At 36.0% G+C, this 25,022-nt stretch overlaps 2 protein-coding genes across 5 annotated transcripts; one reads left to right on the top strand and one right to left on the bottom strand.

The window, feature by feature from the left end:
* The first annotated feature begins 4,230 nt into the window (after positions 1 to 4,230).
* LOC137738720 (translocase of chloroplast 34-like) lies at positions 4,231 to 9,333 on the top strand. 3 transcript variants are annotated; one of them, XM_068478194.1, is made up of 9 exons: positions 4,251 to 4,334; positions 4,758 to 4,821; positions 5,258 to 5,377; positions 5,485 to 5,592; positions 5,693 to 5,817; positions 5,947 to 6,211; positions 8,532 to 8,600; positions 8,706 to 8,867; positions 8,960 to 9,333. In XM_068478194.1, the coding sequence occupies exons 3-9, from the start codon at positions 5,279 to 5,281 to the stop codon at positions 9,068 to 9,070; spliced, it is 939 nt and encodes a 312-aa protein (XP_068334295.1). In that variant the 5' UTR covers positions 4,251 to 4,334; positions 4,758 to 4,821; positions 5,258 to 5,278; the 3' UTR covers positions 9,071 to 9,333. The 3 variants fall into 3 exon arrangements, with proteins under 3 accessions (XP_068334296.1, XP_068334294.1, XP_068334295.1); XM_068478195.1 differs by lacking the exon at positions 4,758 to 4,821 and having other exon boundaries at positions 4,231 to 4,338; XM_068478193.1 differs by lacking the exon at positions 4,758 to 4,821 and having other exon boundaries at positions 4,232 to 4,334.
* Positions 9,334 to 9,842: 509 nt separating this feature from the next.
* Positions 9,843 to 16,285, bottom strand: LOC137738719 (chaperone protein dnaJ A6, chloroplastic-like). 2 transcript variants are annotated; one of them, XM_068478191.1, is made up of 9 exons: positions 16,152 to 16,285; positions 15,978 to 16,019; positions 14,257 to 14,384; positions 13,810 to 13,951; positions 13,655 to 13,712; positions 12,643 to 12,685; positions 11,269 to 11,317; positions 11,107 to 11,187; positions 9,843 to 11,014 (listed from the first exon to the last, which is right to left on the bottom strand). In XM_068478191.1, exons 3-9 carry the CDS (start codon positions 14,361 to 14,363, stop codon positions 10,163 to 10,165), a joined length of 1,332 nt encoding a protein of 443 aa, XP_068334292.1. In that variant the 5' UTR covers positions 14,364 to 14,384; positions 15,978 to 16,019; positions 16,152 to 16,285; the 3' UTR covers positions 9,843 to 10,162. The 2 variants fall into 2 exon arrangements, with proteins under 2 accessions (XP_068334292.1, XP_068334293.1); XM_068478192.1 differs by having other exon boundaries at positions 15,978 to 16,040; positions 16,152 to 16,264.
* Positions 16,286 to 25,022: the final 8,737 nt, after the last annotated feature.

Genomic DNA, 25,022 nt, shown 5'->3' on the forward strand with positions numbered 1-25,022 from the left:
AGAGAAGAAGAAAAAAGGTTGGTGTGGGTGGAGGAAAGGGAAGGCTTGTATCCCTAGGTCGTTTTTCATTTGTTTAGTCTTTTATTTTTTAATTTTTTAAAATATTTTTGGTTTTTCTGAAATCTTGTTTTTTTTTTTTTTTTTTTGAATTTCCACGTGGACCCTTTAATGACACGTGGTGCCCAATCATTGTCCACATGGGCTCCACGTCATAAGTTAACAGGAGACTTAACAGCCAGACTAGCGGATGTATGAGACTGTCCCAAAATTAACACTTTAGGTATGACTCTAGGATGAAAAAAACTTCATGTACTAAATGTTGAAAACCACAAAACTTGAGGGTAGTAAACTGAGATTTACCTTTATTTTGAATTAGGATGAACCTTAGATACTTGCCTCGCTGGTACCGTGTTATGCATGTAACTATGCATATTCACACATATGATTATCTTTATGACTAAGCCTTTGAGTTAGGGGTGGGCACGGGCCGGGCTGGGCCCTAATTTGAAGGGACCAGACCGGAACTACTTAAAAAGGAAACGGGCTGGGCCGGGCCGGACATTACAAATCTCATTACTAGAACCGGAGCTAACCCGACCCGTTTCAGGATGGGTACACGGGTCCTTTTATTTTATTTATTTATTTTTTTTTTCTGGTTTGGTTTGCCTCTCGGACTTGCTCGCTCATCTTCCAGATCTTTGACATCGTCGAAGCTTTAACGGATTCTGCAAAGAAGATCTAGAAATTGTCTAGGGTTAGAATCAACTTTATTCTTTCACCAAATTAAATCAAAACCCTCTAGAAAAGGGTGTGAAGGAAATAACCTTTCTTGGCTTGCAACAAGTGCCAAGACACCATCTGCAGCGACACATGCATAAATAAAAAAATTCAGAGCTTTGCTGAATCTAAGCTTATTTGAATCAAAACCCAACAATATACAACATATAAATACATATATAAAATTTTAGATGTTAAATTTGGCAGTACCTGAAATGAAAGTTGGAGAGGAAGAAGCAGGAAGACCTAGAAAAAGGTAGAGGAAAACAATGGAAAAGCAGAAGTAGAAGCTCTGATTAAACACCATACTTTCTGGATCTTCTCTGTCATCACTACCAACCTCTTTGCCCTTTACACTCTTCTTCCAGCTACTACTACTTCAAATTTACCCTAGAAATGCCGTGTTCACCCAAACCCGCCTCGATTCTCTGTCGCGGGAGCCAAAGCGTCTCAAATCCTCATTCGGGTCTTCTCCCTCTGAACTCCTCTTTAACTGCCCCGACGCCTCCTCCTTAACTGCCCCGTCGACTCCTCCATTCGACAACCACAACAACCAATCTCTCTCCCAGCCACCGCCGAGTCATCATCAAACCACCCAGCCCTCATTGTTGACTAGTAGGAAAACGGAGTCTGACTTATCCACGGCCTCATGGTCTGCACGGAAGCCATCCAACATAACATCTTGAACCTCGCCAAAGCTATGGTGACCCAGATCGGCTGCCTGGCAGGTTCACAATCAGGCGTTGGCGCTCAGGTCGGCTGCCCCGTAGTTGATAACGCCCTGGCCCGGCCCGGCCCGTTTACTTTCTATAATATTTGGAACCGGCTCGTACCCGCCCCGAACCTACATTACTCGCCCTGACCCGCGGTTCCTCTACCCGTTTGCTCACCCCTATTTTGAGTTGGAAGGATTAAGGTGGAGGTGTCTTTTAAGTTTGCATATATTGGACAAGTGTATTTGTGATTCATGTTTCCCCAAGTAGGAGCTGGCAAAATTTGGAGAAAAGATGTCAAATATGAAGTTACCTTGTGGACATGTGCCCTATATTACTGTACAGTTGACACCTCATTACAATAGAGAAGAACCGGTCCTATTAAATTTTATCCATCTATATTATATTTAAAGGAAAACTAGTGAAAATGGTTTAAAAACTTTGAGTTTTAACGATAAGGATAAAATAAAGGGTAAAATGAATAGTACCATGTTTGACTTTTTAGTGTAAAAATATGGTTTTCCGTTAAAGTGAACAGTACCGCGGCCTTTTTGTTAAAACTCCCTATATTTAATGCATTTACATAGTTACTAAGTCTTGGAACCGACTTATATTGCTATAAATAGGAGATCCTCTCCATTTGTTTTCCAAAGGGAGCTAGCGTGCAATGCATGCTTTGCAGCTCGTGTGTGTGTGTGTGTGTGTGTGTGTCCGTGTCTCGATATTTTGACATGATAAATATGTACGCATGCTTGTATACGTACTTACATGTATCTATATATTTTATATATGATATATATGTCTATATGTGTGTGAGTGTGTGTGTAGTGAGATTAGAAAATAAAAGAGTGGAAGAAATACATGGAATTAGGTGTGGTAAAAAAGCTTCTTCAAGTATGTGGAGCTTAATTATTTCGATAATGATGTGGATCTTTGTTTTAGTTTTGGAATCAAGGTAGGTGAAATAACGCAGACCTTTACGGAAATTGATTTTATTAAATTTCATGAAGTGTTATAATATTCTTGATCTTTTTGGTTGATTAATGTGGTTTGATATTAATTGGCTAACTACTTCAGTTAAGTGTTTACTTGTTATTGGTTATGCAATTATTGCTGAGATACTATTTGTTGAGAATATACTGTAATACATGGAAAAGATGAAATGACATTATTTGTGCATCACTCATGTTATGAGATGTGGTTGGAACTTCAGTGTTGAGATTGGAATTCAGGAAATGAGGGTAGTTAGAAAGTATCTTTTGTGTAGTTGAATCTATTTATTGTGAAACCAGTTCCAGGGGAGCCCGGTGTGCACATTAGAATAGGATATCAGCAGAATAAATTCTCGATGTGGTGATTTGGGTTAGAGATCAATGAATTAGATAAGATGACTAGCAAAAGGGGTTTATGAACTTGAGACATCGTATGGGGGTTAGTTTCTATAATAGAACATTCGAACTACCATTGCAGTGGTAAAATGCAGGGTATGAGACATGCAGGTCTGCGTGTTTTATTATATAAATTAACAGGGGTAGTCGAAGAGAGGTTGCACTGCATTCATGCATTGTTATCAATAATGATTTGATATTTTGCTATATGATTCATGACACTTAATTTAGTATTGTTGCTTTACTATGGTAAAGTTATGTCTCTACTGAGCTGTTGAAGCTCATCCCTCTATTGTTATGTAGGTTTACATGCTAGACATTCATAGGGTAGGCAGGATGAGATCAAATTAGATTGGAGTAGAGAAAGTTTGCTCATCTATTTACTGTAGGTTGTAAAGAATTCTTGATTTGTTTAAGAATCATGAATTATTTTTATAGGAGGAATTTATTTTCCAACTTGTTTCAATTTCCTTTTAATTATTTAGTTTTTAACTCATGTTTCGAATTTGGATTTGAGTTTTTATTACTGACTCCGGGTTCGGGATGTGACAATATAGCTGCTCAATAGAGAGTGAGTATTATATTGACGCATTGGTCACACTAGCTTCCATGACTAGTGGCTTCTTAAAAGTCCCTTCTAGATTCTTTATCATTAATATGTTGTTTAGATATTTAAGGAGAAAAACACAATAGAAAAGAAAAAAAAAAGGCTAAAATGAATAGAAATATAATTTCGATTAAAATTATATCTTGACGATATAACGATCATATCTTCACGTCATACTAAAAATTGATCATTTCAGCTATTAAAATTTGTAAAATTATTATGTTGCCAATTTTCTTAGGCATCTAAAGCAAGTTGCGTTGATACGTTTTGTTCGTAACAATAATATCGACATATTATTGATGACATGCCAACAACTTATCGTTTGATAATAACATATATCAGTTCCATGGCAGGACTAGAAACATATAAAGCAACCCAAACCAATACTCTCTTGATTCTATTAAGATAAATGCCATGGAGGTCGCTCAAAAATGAGATTTTTAATGATCTCTAGCACCTCATAGTTTAATGTTAAATATCGTGTCAATTTTATAAATTATTATGCAAAAGAAATGAGATGACAGATATTACAGTCTCACTTCGAGTGAGAATCCCATTAGCTGCAAATACAAAAATCGATGCGCATAGAATAAATAATATCGTTTGCACATGAATAGTTCATTAATTTCACCGACGCACGACCCTTGAAAAAGAAAATAATGAAACAATTAAGCCGAGCGAACGACAATAAAATAAAGGAAACGAGACCAATTTTGTTTTATCCGGGATTTGAGATTGCAACAAAAGTACCATACTTATCCTCACCATACCCGCCTCTCTCTCTCCTTCCCTCCCTCCCTCTGGTTCCTCCATCTGTGCCTCCCACGTCTTAATACCACAGTCAAAAGGGTAAGTAAGTCTCTATCTCTCAGAGGTATTTCTCTTTAAATTTCAATTCTTTGCTTCATTTTCAGCCCTAAAATAGTAAAATTCATCACCACAGACACCATGTTCAATTCTGATATATGGGGTTTTGTGTAAATTGTCTGTGGGTTTGGTGCTTCAAAGGGTTTATCTGAATTTAGTCCATGTGGGTTTGGCAAGGAACGTTCTACGATTTTTAATGCTCTATAGAAAAACTTATCACCATTCAGTTCATACACTTTGAAGTTAATTTATCTGGTTACTGCCAAGCGAATGTTGCCTGCTAGCTAAGAATTTGTATGCGTGGTGTAGATTATATCACTTAGAGTTGCAGCAATTTACTGCAAATTGTATAGCATTGCTTTCAAATTTACAGCTAGTGAAATTCCTTTGTTAATTTGAATTCAGGGATTAGACGAAGCCAACAGATTGTTGTTTGGGGTTGTCAAGTAAAATCAAATTAGGGGATAAGGTAAAGGTCGTTCATTTACTAATTCCATTGGGTCTTGGGTGGTTTTTATCGAAGCGCTGAGGAAGATTTAAAGCTCAGTGCTTTGTCTTCCCATTTATTGAAAACAAATTTTGAAGGGTCGGTTAGTCTACTATTCTGTATTAAGATGCGCTTCAAAATACTTGATTTCTGACACCTCAGATACTTGAGGCCCGTTCGTTGTCAGATTGGTTTTATTTTGGCCAGAGATATAAGGGAAATGTGTGGGAGTAAGGATGGTTGAATAAGGGTGGTGGGAGGAATGAAGGAGAATATATGAAACAAAAACTTGAAAAAGGAAACTACTTCGTACGAAAACTAAAAACCAAAAACAAAACTGTTATCAAATGGACCCTTCATTACCCAAAAAGAAAACATTACTATAGTTTTTAGTTTTATTTCCATGTTTTGTTTTCAGCGCTAGAACGGAGATTGAGCCATGGCATCCCAGATGATTAGAGAATGGACTGGAATAAATAGCTTCGCACCCGCCACTCAGACTAAGTTGCTTGAATTGCTGGGAAAACTCAAGCAAGAGGTTCAATTTCCTTGCTATTTTAGTTTATTACTCAAATTCAATTTATCATTTTTCTATTTGTGTAATTAAATTTTAACTTTCTTTACTCTTGTGCGGTGCATGTATAGAATGTGAACAGTTTGACTGTTCTAGTGATGGGGAAAGGCGGGGTTGGAAAATCATCCACTGTCAATTCGCTCCTTGGTGAAAGGGCTGTTCCCATCAGTCCTTTTCAGGTTTTTTTTTGTCTTGCTTTTGTTTTAGTCTGGATTCAGTTGATTCTTTTGTTTGCCTTTGTAAATACTCTTTGGCTTTTTGTTTGTTGTTTCTATCTAGTCTGAAGGAACGAGACCTTTGATGTTTTCACGTTCAAGGGCAGGGTTTACATTAAACATCATTGACACCCCTGGGCTCATAGAAGGAGGATATGTTAGTGACATGGCTCTTAATAATATTAAAAGGTTAGCTCATGCTTTATGTTTTTTAAAATCTTTTCAGTCTCTTGTGGAAATGCACTGCGGGCTCTTGTTCAAGAATTTTTTTGATAATACTAATTGACTATAAGTTCTATTGGTGGTATTCTTGAGCAGTTTCCTTTTGAATAAGACCGTAGACGTTCTACTCTATGTGGATCGATTGGATGCTTATAGGGTGGACAACCTGGATAAGGAGGTTGTCAAAGCCATAACAGATAGTTTCGGTAAGGGAATATGGAATAGGGCTTTGGTTGTTCTAACACATGCTCAGCTCTCACCACCAGATGGTTATGCTTATGATGACTTTGTCTCCAAAAGATCTGAGGCTCTTCTAAAAATTGTCCGTCTTGGTGCTGGATTGAAAAAACAGGATGCACAGGTGAGCAATCTCTTCCTCCCAAGTTTAGGCCGTGTTTTAAGTTCCATATCTTCCTCCTTTTTTTTTTTTTTGGATGTAATTGGCATTATGGTTATTTCGTTGAAGGCATAAGGCAGGAACTTTTAATGTCCTGTTAGACTATTAATCTGAAAGTATGTGAACTGTGTGAAGGGTAGATTTTTCTTTTTGGTAATGCATGAGCTTCAAATAGGGAAGAGAAATACTCAACATTCTGGTTTATGCGACAAGGACGCTTAAACCTTTGCAGGACATGCCTTTGTTACTTGTGCTTTTTTGTTTTGGGGGGGGGGGGGGGGGGGGGGGGGGTGGTGTGGTTGTGATGTGTGGGCTAGTACTTAAGTAGTGCAAGTAGTTTCCATGCTTAAGACCTGGAAATTAGATGAATATGATAGATTTTGTGTCTGACCGTGTTGAATGATATGCATGACTATTTCATAAGGAGGTTCTAGCTCACCCCAAAATCTTCAAAATAGTTGTTCTGAATTATGTATATGGTCATGTTTACATAGGTTTTTTATGTCGGAGCTTGATGCCTAGACAGAAGGGTAATTTTATGGGATTAAATTGGGACACGAAATATTGTAGTAGTGTCTTGTGAATTATGTATATGTTCATATTTGTCCTTTATAAAAGAAAAAAAAAATGTAGTCTTCCCCATAACTGCAGGGTTACATCAAGGCTCATCCTGAAGTCCTTACCTTTTTGCATTGGTAATGGATGAGTTAACGGGACACATTCAAGATGATATTCCTTGGTGTATCCTTTTCGTAGACGATATAGTGTTAATAGATGAAACTCAAGAAGGGGTAAATGCGAAGCTTAACCTTTGGAGAGAAGTGTTGGAATTTAAAGGTCTTCGCCTAAGCCGATCAAAGACAGAATATATGGAGTGCAAGTTCAGTGCAAATGGAGGCCAAAATGAGTTAGGGGTGAGGATCGAAGATCAGGAAGTACCAAAGAGCAACCGCTTTTGCTACCTAGGATCTATCTTGCAAAAGAACAGAGAATTAGATGGAGACCTCAACCATAGAATACAAGCTGGATGGATGAAGTGGAAGAGTGCACCGTATGCCACTGAAGCTCAAGGGAAAATTTTATAGGATGGCAATAAGGCCAGCGATATTGTATGGCACGAAATGTTGGGCGGTGAAGCATCAACACGTACATAAAATGGGTGTAGTGGAGATGAGGATGCTTCGTTGGATGTGTGGGCACACGAGAAAGGATAAGATTAGGAATGATGATATCCGAGGTAAAGTAGGTGTAGCCGAAATTTAAGGAAAGATGAGAGAAAATCGGTTACGGTGGTTTGGACATGTGCAAAGAAGGCCTACTGACGCTCTGGTTAGAAGATGCAACTACGGGACAGAGGTCGAGGGCCGAAGGGGTAGAGGAAGACCTAGGAAAGCTTTGGAAGAGACTCTAAGAAAAGAGTACTTGGAACTAATGGAGGACATGACACAGAACCGAGCGCAATGGCGTTCTAGGATTCATATAGCCGACCCCACTTAGTGGGAAAATGCTTTGTTGTTGTTGTTGTTGCTTACCTTTACTGGGTTCCATGAGTTTCTTGTGCTTTTGATGAATTTGATGTATGACTTAAGTTTTCAATCCATCCTTTGTTTTATATTTCTAAAGTGACAATTATTTTGTTTGTTATGGTATGTACCAACAATACATCAATGTGAAGTTGAGGGGATGGGGGCGATACATATGTAAACTAGAGTATTCTACCAGGTGTAGGATTGGTTGCTGAGTTGCTGCATACCACTTGCAATTAAGTGGTGGCATGATGGGACCCCAATGTGTAACTATTGAGTTCATTAATGCGTCTTAATTTATACTAAACCTTCAAATAAATACACGTCAAATTTGACTTTGTATGTGAAGACACTAATAGCTATGAGGTTTATGTTATCATGCTAGGAGTCTGGACTTCAAATTTCACTTGATGTTCAGAAGTGAATTGAAGTCTAAGCAGTGGTAATTATAATTTCTAATGATTTAGAAGGAACAGGAAGATTTATGAAGTAGAATATCATAACAGGAGTTATGTTTGGGTGTCATACTTTTTCTATGGGGTAAGATATTTATACACGCTTTGCTCAATCTCGTGTTTCTCTTTTCCTTTACTTTTAAAATAGAAGATAAAGGTTTCAAGTTATGTTAATCCGTCTTACAAGTAATGGTGAATGGCGGAAACAAATTCGTTCTTTCATTTTGATTTACTTTTCCAGGAAGGCCTTGTGTGCTTGCAAAGCCTTTCATATTTCTGAAAGTGTTACTGTATTCTCTCTAGGCTTCGACTATTCCTGTTGTTTTGGTTGAGAACAGTGGGAGATGTAACAAGAATGAAAATGACGAAAAGGTTAGTTATTTTCCTCATGTCATGACTCAGGCTTACAGTTGTTCTTCCTGAAATACAGTTGTGTATCATTCCATCTTTGTTTGGTTGGCTGTTGTTCGGTAACAGGTTCTTCCAAATGGAACTGCTTGGATATCTCATTTAGTCCAAACAATGACGGAAGTTATCTTGAACGGAAGCAAGTCTATTCATGTCGACAAGAAATTGATCGAGGGACCGAACCCCAATGATAAGGGGAAGTTGTTAATCCCTCTCTTTTTAGCGATCCAGGTGAGCTTCCGTTTTAATACCTGGAGTGCTTATCTTTTCTCCATTGATGCAGGGACTAATATCTATATTCATTTGTCTTTTAATGTGAATAGTATTTCTGTGTCATTAAGCCGATAGAACGAGCAATCAAGAGTGATATTGCGAAAGAGAGTAGACCATCATGGGAGATGCGGGATTCTGGTGCGGCCGGTCGCAAATTCTGATTTGGTTTTGGTCGGTCCATCTCTTCTCTTGAAAGTTTTACTGGTGTCTTGTGCTTCCCAATGCAGTCATCCCTGTTTTTCCCTTCCTTCTCTTTTTTTCCGGTAGCAGTTAAAATAGTCGGTATTTGTATGTCGAGGCTTTTCGATCTGGTCTTTGAGGAAGCAGATTTTGTACTGTAATTAGCACATCCTTTAATATTATTTGTATTACCCTTTCTATTTAGTGTTGCCTGTGTTTTTAAAAAAGCTACCGTTTCTGCTTATTATTTCCTGTTTACGTCACCAGGATAATAGAATTTGTGTTTACCTGAAAGTAGGGTTCGATTGTCGGATTGAATGAATGTAGTGTTGCGGCTGTCCAGAATTTAACTGATTTAATTTTGAAGAACCTGTTATAAATTAATTGATTTAGTTGTGGGGCTCACACTATATCGAATTTCAACGATTTAAACCATCTATTTTTCAAGTTGGACATCATATAGATCATCCTTGCAAAATATCAGTCAAATCGAAAATATTTGAAACACCTACTTGAGTTCAAATAAATTAACTAACACTGTGCTTTATAAGAAACAATGAAATTTCATTATGATAATTGAATAGACAAATGTTTTCGGATAAAATGAAATTTTTGCAAGAATGATCTATTAATTGAGACTTGCAAAATAAACAGTTTGGATCATTGCATTGAAATTTGACGTAGAATGAACCCTACAACTAGTCCCCATTTTTACCCAAAAATGGGGAACACTTTCGATAAAAGGCCTATATATATAACACTCGTTGCATCTTAAACTATTATGAAGAAAACATTCCTTGTAACATCATATAATTTATGTTTAATCCCAAAGAATAAATAAGCATTAGGTTGAAAATACATGGTATGAGAAAACAAACTAGTGTCCTACCTACGACTACAGATATGATCCCCTCACAAAACTAAATCAAAATTGCTGCGGTCCACAATGCGCATCAAGGAAGAATATAAACGAACTGACGGGGCCAGTTCTGTATCGATGGAATAAAGAACCACAAAAGAAACTACCTCCGGGGCCAGTTCTGTATCGATGAAACAAAGGGCCACAAAAGAAACTACCTCCGGCTTGCAGCCTTGCCCTTGCTTAGACTCGCAAGTTCTTCGACAAGCTTTTTCTCATCGGTGCTCAATCTCTTTGGGATTTCGACCTGCACGCGGACGAGCTGGTCACCTCTCATGTTGCTTTTGTTTAAGAGGGGAACGCCTTTCTTAGCCATCACAAGGGTCGTGTTCGGTTGGGTGCCAGCTGGAATCTTCAAATCAACCATCCCGTCCACTGTTGGAACCTTAATTGTAGTTCCCAAAATTGCATCTATATAAGATACCTTGCAGGAGTACAATATGTTGGTATCATCACGTTTGAGGATTGGGTCTGAGATGACATCTATAATAACAAATAGGTCACCAGGAGACCCGCCCCGTCTTCCAGCATTACCTTCATTTCGGACTCTTAAACGGCTCCCAGAGTCCACACCAGCTGGAACTTTCAGACTGATCCGCTTTGTCCTCCTCACCCGACCATCCCCAGAGCAAGTGTTACAAGGGATGGATGTTTCCCCAGTCCCACCGCATGATGAGCACGTCATGACCTGTTGGAAGACACCTAACGGAGTCCTTGCTGATTGAACAACCTGACCTTGCCCACCACATGTGCTGCATCTGGATGCCTTGGTGCCTGGTTTAGCACCAGAACCATTGCAAGTCCCGCAGCTCTCCAACCGGCTAATTTCAATCTCCTTTTCAACCCCAAAAACTGCTTCCTTGAAGTTCAAGACAAGATTATAATATTCATCCTGGCCATCAACCGCTCGACTCCTAGAACCCCTGCCCCCCGTTCCGCCCATCCCACCCATACCGCCCATGCCCTCAAATAGGGACTCGAACAGATCAAACGGATTGCTGAAATCCTGAAACATCACAGTTCATCGTCCCACTGTAAGAAAGTAGAGATGCAAATGAAGAGATAATATTCCCCATCATCAGTTTGAAAGGTACTTACCCCAGTACCCATACCAGCACCTTTAATTCCAGCCTCTCCATACTTGTCATATAGCGATCGTTTTTCGTCATCAGACAAGACCTGCGAAGATTAATAAATTTAATATAACTACTATAATAGTGGCCACCAGGTCAATGATACCCTTCAAAGCCATGCTTTTACCTCATATGCATTACTGATTTCCTTGAATTTTGTTTCTGCCCCTGGTTCTCTGCAACAAAGAACATACAGTTCCCACAAAATGAAAACAGAGAACACATACCACATAGATTGATAAACTAAATTGAACAGTTTTCGCCTTGCCAAACAGATATACATAGGTAGGATATCAAACCTCATATATCCAGACATGATTACATGTCTCGACATAGAGATGAGGTGGGCCAACACATCAACTTTCAAAAATCCGGACATGATTATATCTCCATCATTTCTATGACAGAGTGTTTGCAAAAAGATTCACATGTACTGCCCAATTAGATTACTTGTCCTGAATCCTGAGGTAGATCTATAAACGTGGACATTTTGTTCAGACGGAATAGCTTCCACCATTTTAGGGGAAAAAAAAAAAAACAAAATTTATAGCTGTGCATCCTGAGCTAGAGATGTAAAACTCAGCCCAACCTCAATGCTTCAATCATGTTTTGTGTCCTTAAATTTAAGGTTCCTCTTACCGAACCCCTTTTCAGGAATAAATAAAATATTACAAAACAAGCCAAGAAAACTCACTAAACTAAATTCTCTCCCAGTCATTCAGCATGGGTGGTGAGATGAGGAGCAGAGGAATTTTGGCCAGATTCTGGTCCACCAATTTTAAAACAGCCACATAGCCCCAAGAAAATAGACAGCAAGTGATTTCTCACAAGCTGCCCTTTTCACATCCACACTTGTTTTCCCACTTTACAAATATTCACTTGAACTTTAATCTGCTCTACCGAACCCCTAATGCATTTTCTTCGCAAGCCTAAGACTTAAATCACAAGTTGCTAAATCCCAAAAACATATGACATCTCTAGCAGCTTTAGCTTTACCGCATCAGCACAGATCCCAAATTCTAAAGATGAAACAAACTAGTATTAGAATGTGCCTCTCATCATTTCTAGCCCATCATCATCATCACAAACCTTTAAACTGACTTGAATAGGGAAAAAGGAAAAAAAGAACACTTAAAAGATCTCTACTATTGACAAAGGATATGAATATAGCGAAGGTCTTGGGAGAATATTCTTCTGCATATAAAAGAATAAAGTAACCATGAACCTTCAAGCATTCTGTCCTAAAATTCTACGGGCTGACTACTAAGTGTGTACATACTATCCAGCACTATATTACATGTCCAAAACTCTAATGGAAACTGAGCACGTAGGGATCCGTCGTATGTTCTTAACATTTAATTGCAACATAATGAACTGAGATAACCCTCTTTTTATAGGACCAAATACAGAGAATAACGGGTAGATAGTAACATTAAGGGAGAGGAGAAAAAACAAAGGGTAAGCACTACTAGTCAAAAATTAGCTGGCACAACTGACTCACTTGTTTACATCTGGATGATAACTTCTTGCAAGCTTCCGATAAGCTGAAAAGTGAGACATATGCAGAAGAAAAATTAGATGACGATAATCCAGAAGAAGAAAAAAAATAACACAAGAAAACCCCAAAAACCACAAACCATGATTTATTCAACGCTTGAAGCCACTAATTATAAGTTATTCGATCTTTCAAGCACACAAACATCACAATAGATGCTTTATGTATCCAAAGAATGATAGAAGCTAAATTTTATTTTCTGACTTGTACAAATACCAAAGCATTTCACATATTAGGTTCCAATATGAAGGCTTACTTTGTAATGTATGTTAATTACAGCCATCCAATCGTAAAGATAATATGAAATCCCCAAAAAAACTTTAGAACACATGGAATATCTAGAAGATGTCATTGTAATTTTTAAAAACCTCATCTCAAGAGGGTGGAGAATGTCACATATCATAAAAAATAAAGCTTACAACCAAGTTAAATTGGGTCAAAGATTCCTATGAATGAGAAAACTCATTCTCCAACTACTTCAAATAGCTGCCTATTCCTTACTTCTTCACCCCAAAAGGAAAAAATTATGCGTTTCTTCTTGGTCGAAGAAGTGACGCAGATCATCACAATAGAAAACAGTCCTCATACAGTAGAGGTGTTCCTATTATATTTCCCAGCTTTACAAGTCCAGGATTTGGGGGTCCTCCATCCATACTAAGAACAAAGAGTATTATTCATTCAACTAGTTAGACTGCACACATGCAATATATTCCTTCGTGCACTTTTACCCATACATACATGTGGGGGAAAAATGAGATAAACATGCCAGGCTAAGGGAGAAGTAAGAACTGGATATCATAATATGCAAGCAATTAGCTCTATAAATAGATATAGAGTTTAGGTTTTTTGAATCTCAAATCCATAAAAATGATGAGAAAAGCACATAAAACAAACAGAAACAATACACATACAATAGTTTACAAGGAAAAAAGAAGAAAGAAAATACAAGTGTAGATACCGCTTTTAATTTCTGATTTACTCGCATTTCTTGACACCCCGAGAACAGAATAAAAGTCCTGGATGTAAGAATGCATGAAACAGTTAATGAGTATTCATTCATTAGACCTCTTAATTCATGGAAGAAAAAGTCCGACCAATGTTTGTTATACTCACAGAATCTGCTCTAACTATAAATCTTGTTCCCCTGCTGCGATGTGAAGTTTGAGATGGGCCTGCACAGAATAGAGCATTCAAGGAATCCCGAGAGAACAAGCTTGAATTCGGTGCCCCCAAATAGCCTATTTTGTTTGAAACACTGCATTCAAAATGATACTTCAAATAATACTGTAAAAACATTCAAAATGATACTTCAAATAATACTGTAAAAACAATCTAAAAGATGCTGGTAGCTTGTTAAGCAGATGTACTTTAATTTAGAAATAGAAACCAAAACAAAATGAGAGGAACAGATATAGCATACATAGAAGAAATGACAACAGGTTATAGTTTTTCATTCAAAATAATAGTCAAAATTGATAGGAATATAATCAGAACTTATAAATGGAGTCAATGGCATTCCTAAGGCTCTTAAATAAAATAAAAATAAAAATAAGAACCTACCAACATTGAGATGTGAGGACTTTGTTTATGGCATAGGGCCTTAGCTTGGTCTGGGGACGAATGCCCCATTGAGCAACCCATGTACTTCCACAAGGAATAATTGCCATTCAGTGAACTTTCTGTGAGCACTGAGCAGAAGCAAACACACTATATCAGAAATTTTTGAATTTCAACCAAAACATACTTGGAGCCAACTCTTATTGAATGAAATAGTTCAGTAAGTGACTATTCAGAGAAGGTGTGAAAAACAATAAAGGACAAAATGGCCACAACACAAATGGAGAGAGAAGAGCCGAAGGAGGACTAGTCAACCTAGCAAAGGCCCAGACATACAAAACCTCTTCTTTCTCTCAACATTCTTCCCCTCTAATCTCATCCTTTTAGTTTATTACAAGTATTGAAGCGTCATTAGTTATTATTATACTACTATTAAAAAAAAAAAAATTGTAAACCTCCTTCTAATTTAAACCTTCCATTTTATTAATAGCGCATTTTCCCCCACCTTGCACGATGATTCACATTTATTAGGTTGCCAGCTCCTTTCTGTCTCCCATTCTCAGTATCCATTTTAACTTTTTTTCACTATGTGATAAAATTCTTAAAACTTCAAAATTTGGAGTAGCACTATTGACATCCTCCAATCCTATTTCACCACCCACCACCATACTCAGCCTTGTTCAAATATTAAAAGATTCTAACCAACTCATCTCACCACTTGATATTCCTCAAATTTTCCCTTCGTATTCTTCCCCCCGACCACAATCCCAATGTTTACTCAGAATGACAGCGGCCATGGACGCGATTCCATCAGGGGAAGGTCACACTTTCTCTCTCTCCCACCATTAGCTAATCTTTCTTCTCTAATGGATTCTAAAAACGGTGGGCACATGTTCTTCTTGGCGCTACCATTTAGAGAAGTAATCATCACACGCACATAAGCTTGTGATGTGATTTCTTTTATTTTAAGCAGCAATAATAAGTACCAAATCCAATAATTAGAATTATACAGTTAATGTTGCAATGTGGCAAAACTCTTCTGGCATAAAGGCATTAAACAATTTAAAGTAACAGGCGTGGCCACGGTGGATATGCGTTAAGCAATTCCATATCGATGTAAAAATGTAATTAATTCTTCTTTTTTTAAGTTGGGCCGTGAAAAATTGTTTGAATGGCAATAACGCCACTCCAAAAATTACTATTGAAAGAATACCCATTTCCTTGCCATAAACCCCAAAGTTTTGTACATGCAATCTTCAATTAGCCATTTACCTTCTTAGTGAGTCTCTAAACTTTCTCTCTCCAACACATAAGCACAAAGCTCCGTGTCATCATCGGGTTTCATTAACTTACAAAAATGAACTCAAATGCGCCCCCTTTATCTTAAGAAGACGTTTTTGTTTTTGTTTTTATTTTCTTGATTTTCGTGGCAAAGGTTATACTAATGGATTGACTCAAATGCATTGACTTCAAAGGTTCCAAAGGTTATACTAATATAAACGCGAATAGTTCGAAACAAATAATTCAGAAGTAAAACATGTAGACATGGATAGTCTGATTGAATTGCAGAAGCTAAGAAAAGCTTGAAAATTGAAGAAAATGGCACCAAACTCAAGTATCTCAATTGGTAGGTAAGAAAAAAATATTTACAATTCCAATGACAAATTAACACAGAGCAGAGCATCGAACCTGAGGGGGACGAAAAGGAGAAAAATTGAAATTACCTGATATGCGATGCGAACCGCTAACCCAGTGCTCAAAGAACCCTAGCAATGGAGCACACAAAGCTAACAAAATATCAGAAAATAAGTAAAATTAAGTAAATTTGGGAAACGAAATTATTGAAACCCTAACGACGGAGACAGAGAGAGAGAGAGCGCGCGAGAGAGAGAGATTACAGAGAGAATTGTGGCGGAGCAGTGGTGGACGGCGGCGGTGTGGGGCGCACAAGAGAAGCAGAGAGAGAGAGAGGGTATGGATGGCGCGGAAGTGAGGACTCCAAAGTGAGCGAAGTGTTGGACTGGGAGTGGATGAGAATATGAGATTGCGTGGCTACAACAACCGAACCGAACTCAACAAGTGCCAAACGCTGCGTTTTAGGGCCAAACAAATTCACTTCACTTGGGTCCAAACAAATCAAAACGACATCTCAGGATTATTCCAAAATAATCTAGTTTTCTAATTCACAATGTTTAACTTTATTATTTACTTCACTTAGTATTATGGTCTAATGATATTCTTCTTCATTTGCAAATAAAAAATACTTAAATACGACAAGATAATGTTTGCATACTTCTTGTCACTATATACCATTTAAATAGAAATAGTTTGTCAAACCATAAAAAATAAAAATAAAAAATAAAAAATAAAAGACGAAGGTCTTTGAGTTGTTTACTTACATTTGTAATAAGAGTGCAGTTATTAACAAGTGTCTTAAAGCCTTATTGGTCATCAAGTTGAAGTTAAGTTGTTGAATTCATAATATTGGTTTTGCTTGCAGAAATTAGATTTAAAAGCGTGCTTTTTTTGTTAGTTTACGGCCTTATATATTTAGCAACGGATAACGTGTCAGAATTACGGAAGAATCAAATCAAGATTATTGTATTGATTATATAGTTCTTTTCATATGCATGGGACAAAATATTATTTGACAATTACGTTTATTATTCCTTTAAAGTATGACAAGGTGAAAGCTCTCACAACTGCTTTACAGGAATAATAAACGTAGTTGTTGGCAAAATTTTGTGTAATGCATCAAGAACTAGATAACCAATACCACAATCTTGATTTCGTTCCTCCATAAATTTGACCCGATATCCATTGCTAAATATATGATGCCGTGAACTCACAAAAAAACACTTTTAATCCAATTTCTTCAATCAAAACTAGTATTATTCGTCCAACAGTTCAACTTCGACTTGATGACTAATAGTTCATAAGACACTTACTAAAAACTCAACTCTTATTAGTATATATTGCATGTAGAAATAAAATTTATGAAGAAATAAAACCCTAACAAAAGTCAGGAACTTTAATGAGTAGAAATTGTGAAGGGTTTAGATAAATAGATCTTAAATTTATTTACTGCATTTGTTACTCCTAATATTTCATAATCTAGACTAGTTAACTTTTTATATTAAAAATATTGTCCATTTTTCTTTGAAAAATCGAAGGAGCATTTTTTAATCCAAAAGGTAAGACTAACCATTCAAAGTGTCCTTCGCTACAGCTAAAGGCTGTCCATGGAATACTTTCTTTATCTAATTTAATTTTCTAAAATCCCGATTTAATATCGAATTTACTAAATATCTTTTTATCTTAGATTCTATTTATTAGTATTTCTTTTGTAGGAATCTTATATCCGTCCAACCAAGTGTTATCATTTAGTCTTTGGTAATTTATTACCATTCTTGCTTTATCTCGTAAAATATCTACTCTATTTCTTACCATAAAGGCTGCATATCTATGTGGACTACTACTCCTTTGTATTACTCCTAACTTTAATTTTGTCTTGCGAAATTTGCTTTTGCTAATAAATATATTATTTTCCTCTGTTTCATATTGTTCGTCTAATTCAAAATCATTTTCTGGTAATATTAATTTCATATTTTCTATGCCTTGTCGACTGAATGTTACACGTTTTAACTATATTAAAACAACTCCAATCTTGGACCCAGGCCCAAATATTTGTTTTATTTATTTATTATTATTGTGGGATTACTTTCCCTTCAAAATGCAAAGTACTTTTGCATTTAATGCTCCCAGCAATCAAGAGAAAATATGTGGGTTCGGTATCTTCGACAAGATTTTGGGTCATGTATTGTCCGTATAAGGCCCAAAACTTAACCTGCCCCCTTAAACTTAATTAAGCCGTTAATCATGCCTTTGTTAAGTTTAAACTATTTTCTGAATAGCCAGAAATTCGAATTTGGAAAGATGCACACGATCAAGTGTGGTTTTTGTTGGATGCATGATCCACACAAAATTTCTGCTGAAAGTGAGTGATGAACTCTTGTTAATTTGAAGGTGCCTTAGTCAAGCCTTGTGTAGGCCCTTAAGCTGTCTTGTAAAAATGGTCGTTTAAGGCATGCCACTAAAAATGGTTGTTTTTTCTTGAATAGACCCTTTATTCTTAAAGACATTCCACACATCCACCTAATTAAAACACAACTTACAAGACAAATACTAAAGCCTTCTTGAATAAACGTTTCCCTTTATGCATGCATCATGCTTTGTTTCATTTTTTGAAGTACTTAACAGAACGGACAAAATTTCCTTAAATACTCATCAGAAATCAAAACATTAGAGTAAAAAACAGCCAACATGAGTTTGGAACTTGCATCACTAGAAAAGAAATATTGAGTCCTATACCTATTATGTAAGAACAAGTTCAAAGATTCGCTGCAAATGACTCTGGTTCCGATGATAGTACATCGTCAGAGGATGGGATACTTGATTTTCTTTAAGCCTTGGATTTCCTTTGTATCTTGTAATATTATTTTCGGACCTTTTACATTGGGACCCCGACCTTAAAGTTTTGGATCTACCATGTATAATTTTTGAAGTATTTAATTGATGCATTATTGCATTAGTTTTATTTCCTTTTAATTTTTTTCGTTTGTGATTAAGCATTTAAAATAAAAGGAATTATTTTCAATACAAATTATTCACAAAGAAAGTATAGACAGTAAGTAATACATGTAGTGAATATTGAATTGAAATTGATATTAATTGTACTAAAAATACAAAATAAGTCGAATTCATAGATAAATGGACTGAAATCAATTGATAGAGCACTTATCGGATTGGATTCAAGACCGTCAAATTGGTTTAGAGTTGCTTCAGGTTCACTAGTTTCTGAGACAACATGAATGACAAGTCATAATTAGTTTAATCCTTATTTCTTGAGACAAATAAAAGTGAAGTGACAATTTCATTTTCAATCACTCGGATTCAATTTCTCACAATTTCAGGTTGGGTTTATAACTTAATAAACTAATATTACAATAAAGTAACAATGATTCTGCATAAAGTAACAAAGTAATTCTGCATGGAGTAATAAATTGATTTTGTATAATTTAATAAACTGATCCTGTATAACGTAATAAAGTAACAAGATGATTCTGCATAAACCCTAAACTCTAAACCCTAAACCCTTATCCCTTACAATAAAGTAACGAAGTCATTCTGCATAAAGTAACAAATTGATTTTGCATGAAGTAACAAATTGATTCTGCATGAAGTAATAAACTAATTATGTATAATGTAATAAACTGATTCCGCATGATCGTTTTGCGACTTTATGCAGAATTAGTTTGTTACTTCATGCCGAATTAGTTTGTTACGTTACGTTATTGGGATGGACCAAACATGTCCAGTAACAATCTCTTATTCTCACTTAACTTTGTATTGCCCCATTTAGACCCTTCAGTTGACCATCATAAGAGCACTTTTTTCTCCCATGCCTCAACTATAAAATCGGCAGCTCCATCAATCTCCAGATCCATATCATATGGGAAGTCACCGGGGAGCATAATTCTGCTCTGAAGAGGTTGCCACTTCTTCATCATAAGCATCTCTCCCAAAATTTTAGTTGACTTATGCATCTGGTATTCTTCTTTCCCCATGAAATCAGGGTACATCTTTGGCTTTAGATGTGTTGGTAAGGCAACAGTCTTTCCAGTTTTTGTAAAATCAACTGCTAATGCTGTATACTTAGCTAGTTGAAGGCAATTTTCATCCATAGCCCCATAATCACTAAGGTTAGCATGAACCATACGTGCATGCCATATGGCCCCAAGGTTCTCATTCACCATGCTATCCACAAAACAATCTATAATATGCTGCGAAATAAACATAATGACAGTAATAAGATATGAAAAACATAGGGATTGAAATAAAATAGTGTAAATCAGACAAATGAACACAATTTATTTAGAATGTAAACCTAATATAAATGAACAAATCTCATCAAGAATGAAGGAACGTTCATAGATAATGGGAAGTTGATTCGTGAAGGACGCATGGAGAGATCCGCGATGGGTGTGATGTGATATAAGATAGCACACAAATTAAAACCCTATGATTGTAGTATACGAAAGTAGGGATCGTTTTAGGCCAGAGATTAGAAGGGATGCTAATCTACACAATTTAAACTCTAAAACACTAAACTAGACTCAAAAGGGTGATTTGGACGAATTCTAACTTAACTTTGACTCAAAACACTTAAAAACACAAGTTTAGACAGATTTTAACTAAGTTGACACAACAAAGTAAAGGGGGGGATTGGTTTTGACGAATTTAAAATAAAACAAATAGATTTAAAGACTTAAACAACTTTGGATGAAATTAGGTGAATTTATGGGTGATAAGCTAGCTAGAGGATCCTTTTCCACACACGACACACTTGCATACAAATTGATTTCCAGTTGCTTTTCCAATAAACCATGAACCTCAACACCCCAGATTAACCGTGAATAGCACTCACTACTTAACACTTAGATTTTCCTTAAGTCATTGAATTGGATGGAATACGCATCGGCAACCAAATTATTCTTCAAAAGTCCCCTACATGAGCAACATAATAGAGATACAATCAAAGATCATTAAGCTTTGTGAAAATCATAAGCATTGACAAGGCATTCGTAACTATGAACAACATGATACTCCTGCCAGGAATTCACTTAACACGATTGTGACTTGCAACCTCCACTACTTATGAATATAAGTTCATAATGATTAGGTGAAACTCCCTTATATTCTAGCATCAAATTCATGCATGCAAACTAAGCAGGCCCTCTTAATCAACACACAAGAATAAGTTCTTAATCAAACAGTTAAGTAAATTGCATTCACAATTTATGAAATCACAATTAGAAGTAATCAATTCATATTGCAAATATAATCATGGTTTCAAAATCTCCTCTAACTAAAACGAATTTACTTCCTCATGTTCGCAAAACAAAGATAATTAAATTTAAACATTGAAAACAAAAAATAGAATACACCTAGAAACGCTCCAACAATCCAACGTCTTGAATGGCAAGCACGGCTCCAGGTGGCTCCTCCTTCCTTCCTTGCTGCACACAATGGGGATTTTCTGAATTTAGGCTCTTGAGGTGTGGTGGATGGTGTGGTGATCTGATGGTAGAAGGTGGTGATCTGATTTGTGCGGCATAATGAGGTATTTATAGGCTAGGGTTCACACAATTTCTGAAGGGAAAAAGATTGCACAATCCTAGGGGAAAAGGACTAGGGTTACACGACATAGACCATGGGGAAACAGATTCAAAACCTGTAGCAAGGAATAGGCCTTCTAAAAAGGGCATTGTGGCAGATTTCTAGAAGGAAAAGGATGAAATATGTGGCACAAACTTAAGCACGAAAATAGGGCTTCTAGAACTTGATATTTAGGTGATTTAATGTGAAAAGGAGTCCTCTTTGCAGCTGGAATTAAGGTGGAACAAGATTAGGTTAGGATAAGATAAGATAAGGTTGTTTGGATAATGTTCCATGTTTCTTGCTCTTTCCTTATCTTCTTTATCTTAAACTTGTTTCTCCAAATTTGTAGCATGTTCCTAGCCTCTTTTGACTTCAAATTAGTCCATCCACCTTACTCCATATGCAAGATATCCATTCCAAGCCTAAAACTGCTCCAAATAGCTCCAAAATGCACTTTCTTGCCTCTTTTGCCATTAGGATCTACAAACACACGAAAATAGCTTAAAACACTATAATAAATGGAAACTAACTATGTATATGCAAGAAAACAAGCTAACTAAGTCGCATAAATATGCTCCTATCAGGGTGATCATGCTTTTATAGTTATAATATATATTTAACTTTTAAGTAAACTGTTGTGCAAGGTGGCTTGAGGCATTTTTAGTAGAAACCTCTCTATATATGTAACTTTTGTAAACTGTTGTACAAGGTTGCTCAAGCCATCTTTAGCCAAGATTCTAAAAAACGTTAGGCACTAGTAGGTGCCTATTTATATTTTAAAAAAAATACATAATTGCGTTGGGATACATAAATTGATAGATGACATATAAATTATAAAGTATTAGAACAAATTGAAAATATAGGGAACAAACATATAATGAGTGTTCATTCAAGTATTCAACAAGTCTCTTACATTTTAATGATAAAATAAAATGCAAAATAAAAGTTATAGATTTTTTGTTTAAGTGAGTGTCGCGACCTAGGTAGATTTAGGCGAGCTAGACGGACACCTATAGTGGGTCTAGGTGCATTTTTTTAATTTTTAAACACCTAGGGAATAATTGGGGTGGTGGCCAGCCATCTAGCGCCTAGGCGCTAGGCAATGCTAGGCGGAGATTTTTAGAATAGTATCTTTAGCAGAGACCTATATATATTTTCAAATAAACTGCTGTACAAGGTAGCTCGAGCCATCTTTAACAGAAACTTACATATATTGTTATGATTCAGTTTAGCCATATGATATGATTTAATGTATCACAAAGTCAAGTGAACATAGAGAGAAACCCTAAGCCTTGTGAACAGAGAGAGAGAAACCTTAACCCCTACGATGACTCACTCGATGAGAAGATCTTAGTGAAGGAAAATATACATCGTTTAATTGTTATAGACTACAATGTGCTAGATGCATCAAAGAAAAGGTGGAAAGGTTAGTTAAATTTTTGTTGCACTTGTGTAATTGGATGTGTCCACAGTGCTTGGTCATACAAAGAAATGCTTGCTCTTTTGCGCAATCCTTAATCTTTGAACTAGCATCCTTTCAAGTGACTGCCTTTGTCTTAAAACTTGGTGTTTTATTTTTGAGTAACATGTCAAATTTCCAAAAGAATTGAAGGTGTCACTTTTTTTTTATTACATGGAAAAGAAAAATTCATACCAATCAACTTCGATCTGAGGATCGATTGAATGCTTACCAAGCAGAATACCCTTCAACCAAAGGTGATAATTCTAATATTTGCTACTCATTAAAGTTCCTAACTTTTGTTTGGGTTTTGTTTCTTCTTGAATTTTATTTATACATGCAATACGTACTAATAATTTCACGCATTTGACATCTTCATGAATTTTACTATTTTGCCTTTAGATGCACAATTTCGACACGAATTTTATTTATACATCAATACGTACTAATAATTTCACGCATTTGACATCTTCATGAATTTTACTATTTTGCCTTTAGATGCACTTTCGACATGTATTGAATGCATCATGTAGTTCTCAATGTAATAAGAGAAAGTTAAATTACTCTAAAAAATGAGTCTTTGAGTTGTTTACATCCATTTGTTATAAGAGTGGAGTTATTAACGAGTGTCTTAAAAACTATTGGTCATCAAGTTGAAGTTAAACTGTTGAATTCATAATATTGGTTTTGCTTGCAGGAATTGGATTTAAAAGCGTGCTTGTGTAGTTCACGGCCTCATATATTTAGCAACAGATATCGTGTCAAATTTGCGGAAGAACCAAATCAAGATTATGGTATTGGTTATATAGTGTTTCTCATATGCATTCAACAAAATATTGTCGACAATTACATTTATTATTCCTTTAAAGCATGAGAAGGTGAAAGCTCTCACAACTGATTTACAGGAATAATAAACGTAGTTATCAGCAAAATTTTGTTGAATGTATTAGGAACTAGATAACCAATACCACAATCTTGATTTAGTTGTTTTATAAATCTGACCCGATATCCGGTACTAAATATATGATGTCGTGAACTAACAAAAGCACACTTTTAATCCAATTCCTGCAATCAAAACTAGTATTATGAGTTCAACAGTTCAGCTTTGACTTGATGACTAATAGTTCATAAGACACTTATTAAAAACTCAACTCTTATAACAAATGTATGTAAGCAACTCAAAAGACTATAATCATTTTTCAGAAGATTTAACCTTTTTTGATTGTGAGGGAATGACTAGTGATGAAGTAGACAGGATCAAGGACAAGTGACACATTTTAGTAAAATGTTCATCTGCATGACTTGTTGCACTTGGAACCTAGGTTGCACGGACACTCTAAAAGCCCAAAGTGTCGGACACTTTGACACTCATGCTAATGTTCTTGGTTATGAATGTTCTAAAACTCATACTAATGTAATAAAATCCTCATCAGGAATGTCATTGTATTGACCATGTTTATTTTGTCGTCTTCTGTCTTCAAGTATAGTTGCAATTTGAGCTCTTTTGGCAAATACTTCTTCCTTCTAAAAGGTGGCTTCTATTGGTTTGCCCTCTTGCACTTGGTTTGCAAATTGAATGACAAATATACCACAATCCAATTTGCATTTTCTTTTTGGAAAAACGAATAAGTATGACAGATAATGAGATCATATTATAACATGTGATGGCATATTAAAAGTGAAAAATGAAACTATTTCTGAAACTGGATCATGACACTATTTTGCATACTGTAAATTTATACCATATTTTTCCCATAATGATTTTGTTTTTTGTTCTTTTTGTGTTTTATTTTGCATATAATTTAATTGGATCACAGATAAGTACTGAAAAAAATGGAACTATTTTTTGTTTGTAACACTGTTTTGCAAACTGGAACTATCTCTGAAACTATATTATGACACTATTTTGCAAAGTCTAAATTTATAATATATTTTCCTAGAATTATTTCGTTTTCTGTTTTCTGTCTCATTTCCATATATTTGTAGTTAGATGACATATATTTATTGAAAAAATGAATTATTTGTTGATTTGTAATACTGTTTCGTAAAGTGTAAAGAGTGAAAAATTAACTATTTCTGAAACTTCTTA

Source organism: Pyrus communis, chromosome 7, assembly GCF_963583255.1.
Source record: "Pyrus communis chromosome 7, drPyrComm1.1, whole genome shotgun sequence".
NCBI classification, from domain to species: Eukaryota; Viridiplantae; Streptophyta; class Magnoliopsida; order Rosales; family Rosaceae; genus Pyrus; species Pyrus communis.

Bases quoted from the DNA above. Each gene is read 5' to 3' on its own strand.
- LOC137738719 (XM_068478191.1), bottom strand. From the start codon at position 14,363: ATGGCAATTATTCCTTGTGGAAGTACATGGGTTGCTCAATGGGGCATT. The intron at 11,318-12,642 runs GTGAGTCAGTTG...TCTTTGTTGCAG, and splicing joins TATCATCCAGATGTAAACAA to AGAACCAGGGGCAGAAACAA. The intron at 11,188-11,268 runs GTAAAAGCATGG...TAATCTTCGCAG, and splicing joins AAATCAGTAATGCATATGAG to GTCTTGTCTGATGACGAAAA.
- LOC137738720 (XM_068478195.1), top strand. From the start codon at position 5,279: ATGGCATCCCAGATGATTAGAGAATGGACTGGAATAAATAGCTTCGCA. The intron at 6,212-8,531 runs GTGAGCAATCTC...TATTCTCTCTAG, and splicing joins TGAAAAAACAGGATGCACAG to GCTTCGACTATTCCTGTTGT. The intron at 8,601-8,705 runs GTTAGTTATTTT...GTTCGGTAACAG, and splicing joins AGAATGAAAATGACGAAAAG to GTTCTTCCAAATGGAACTGC.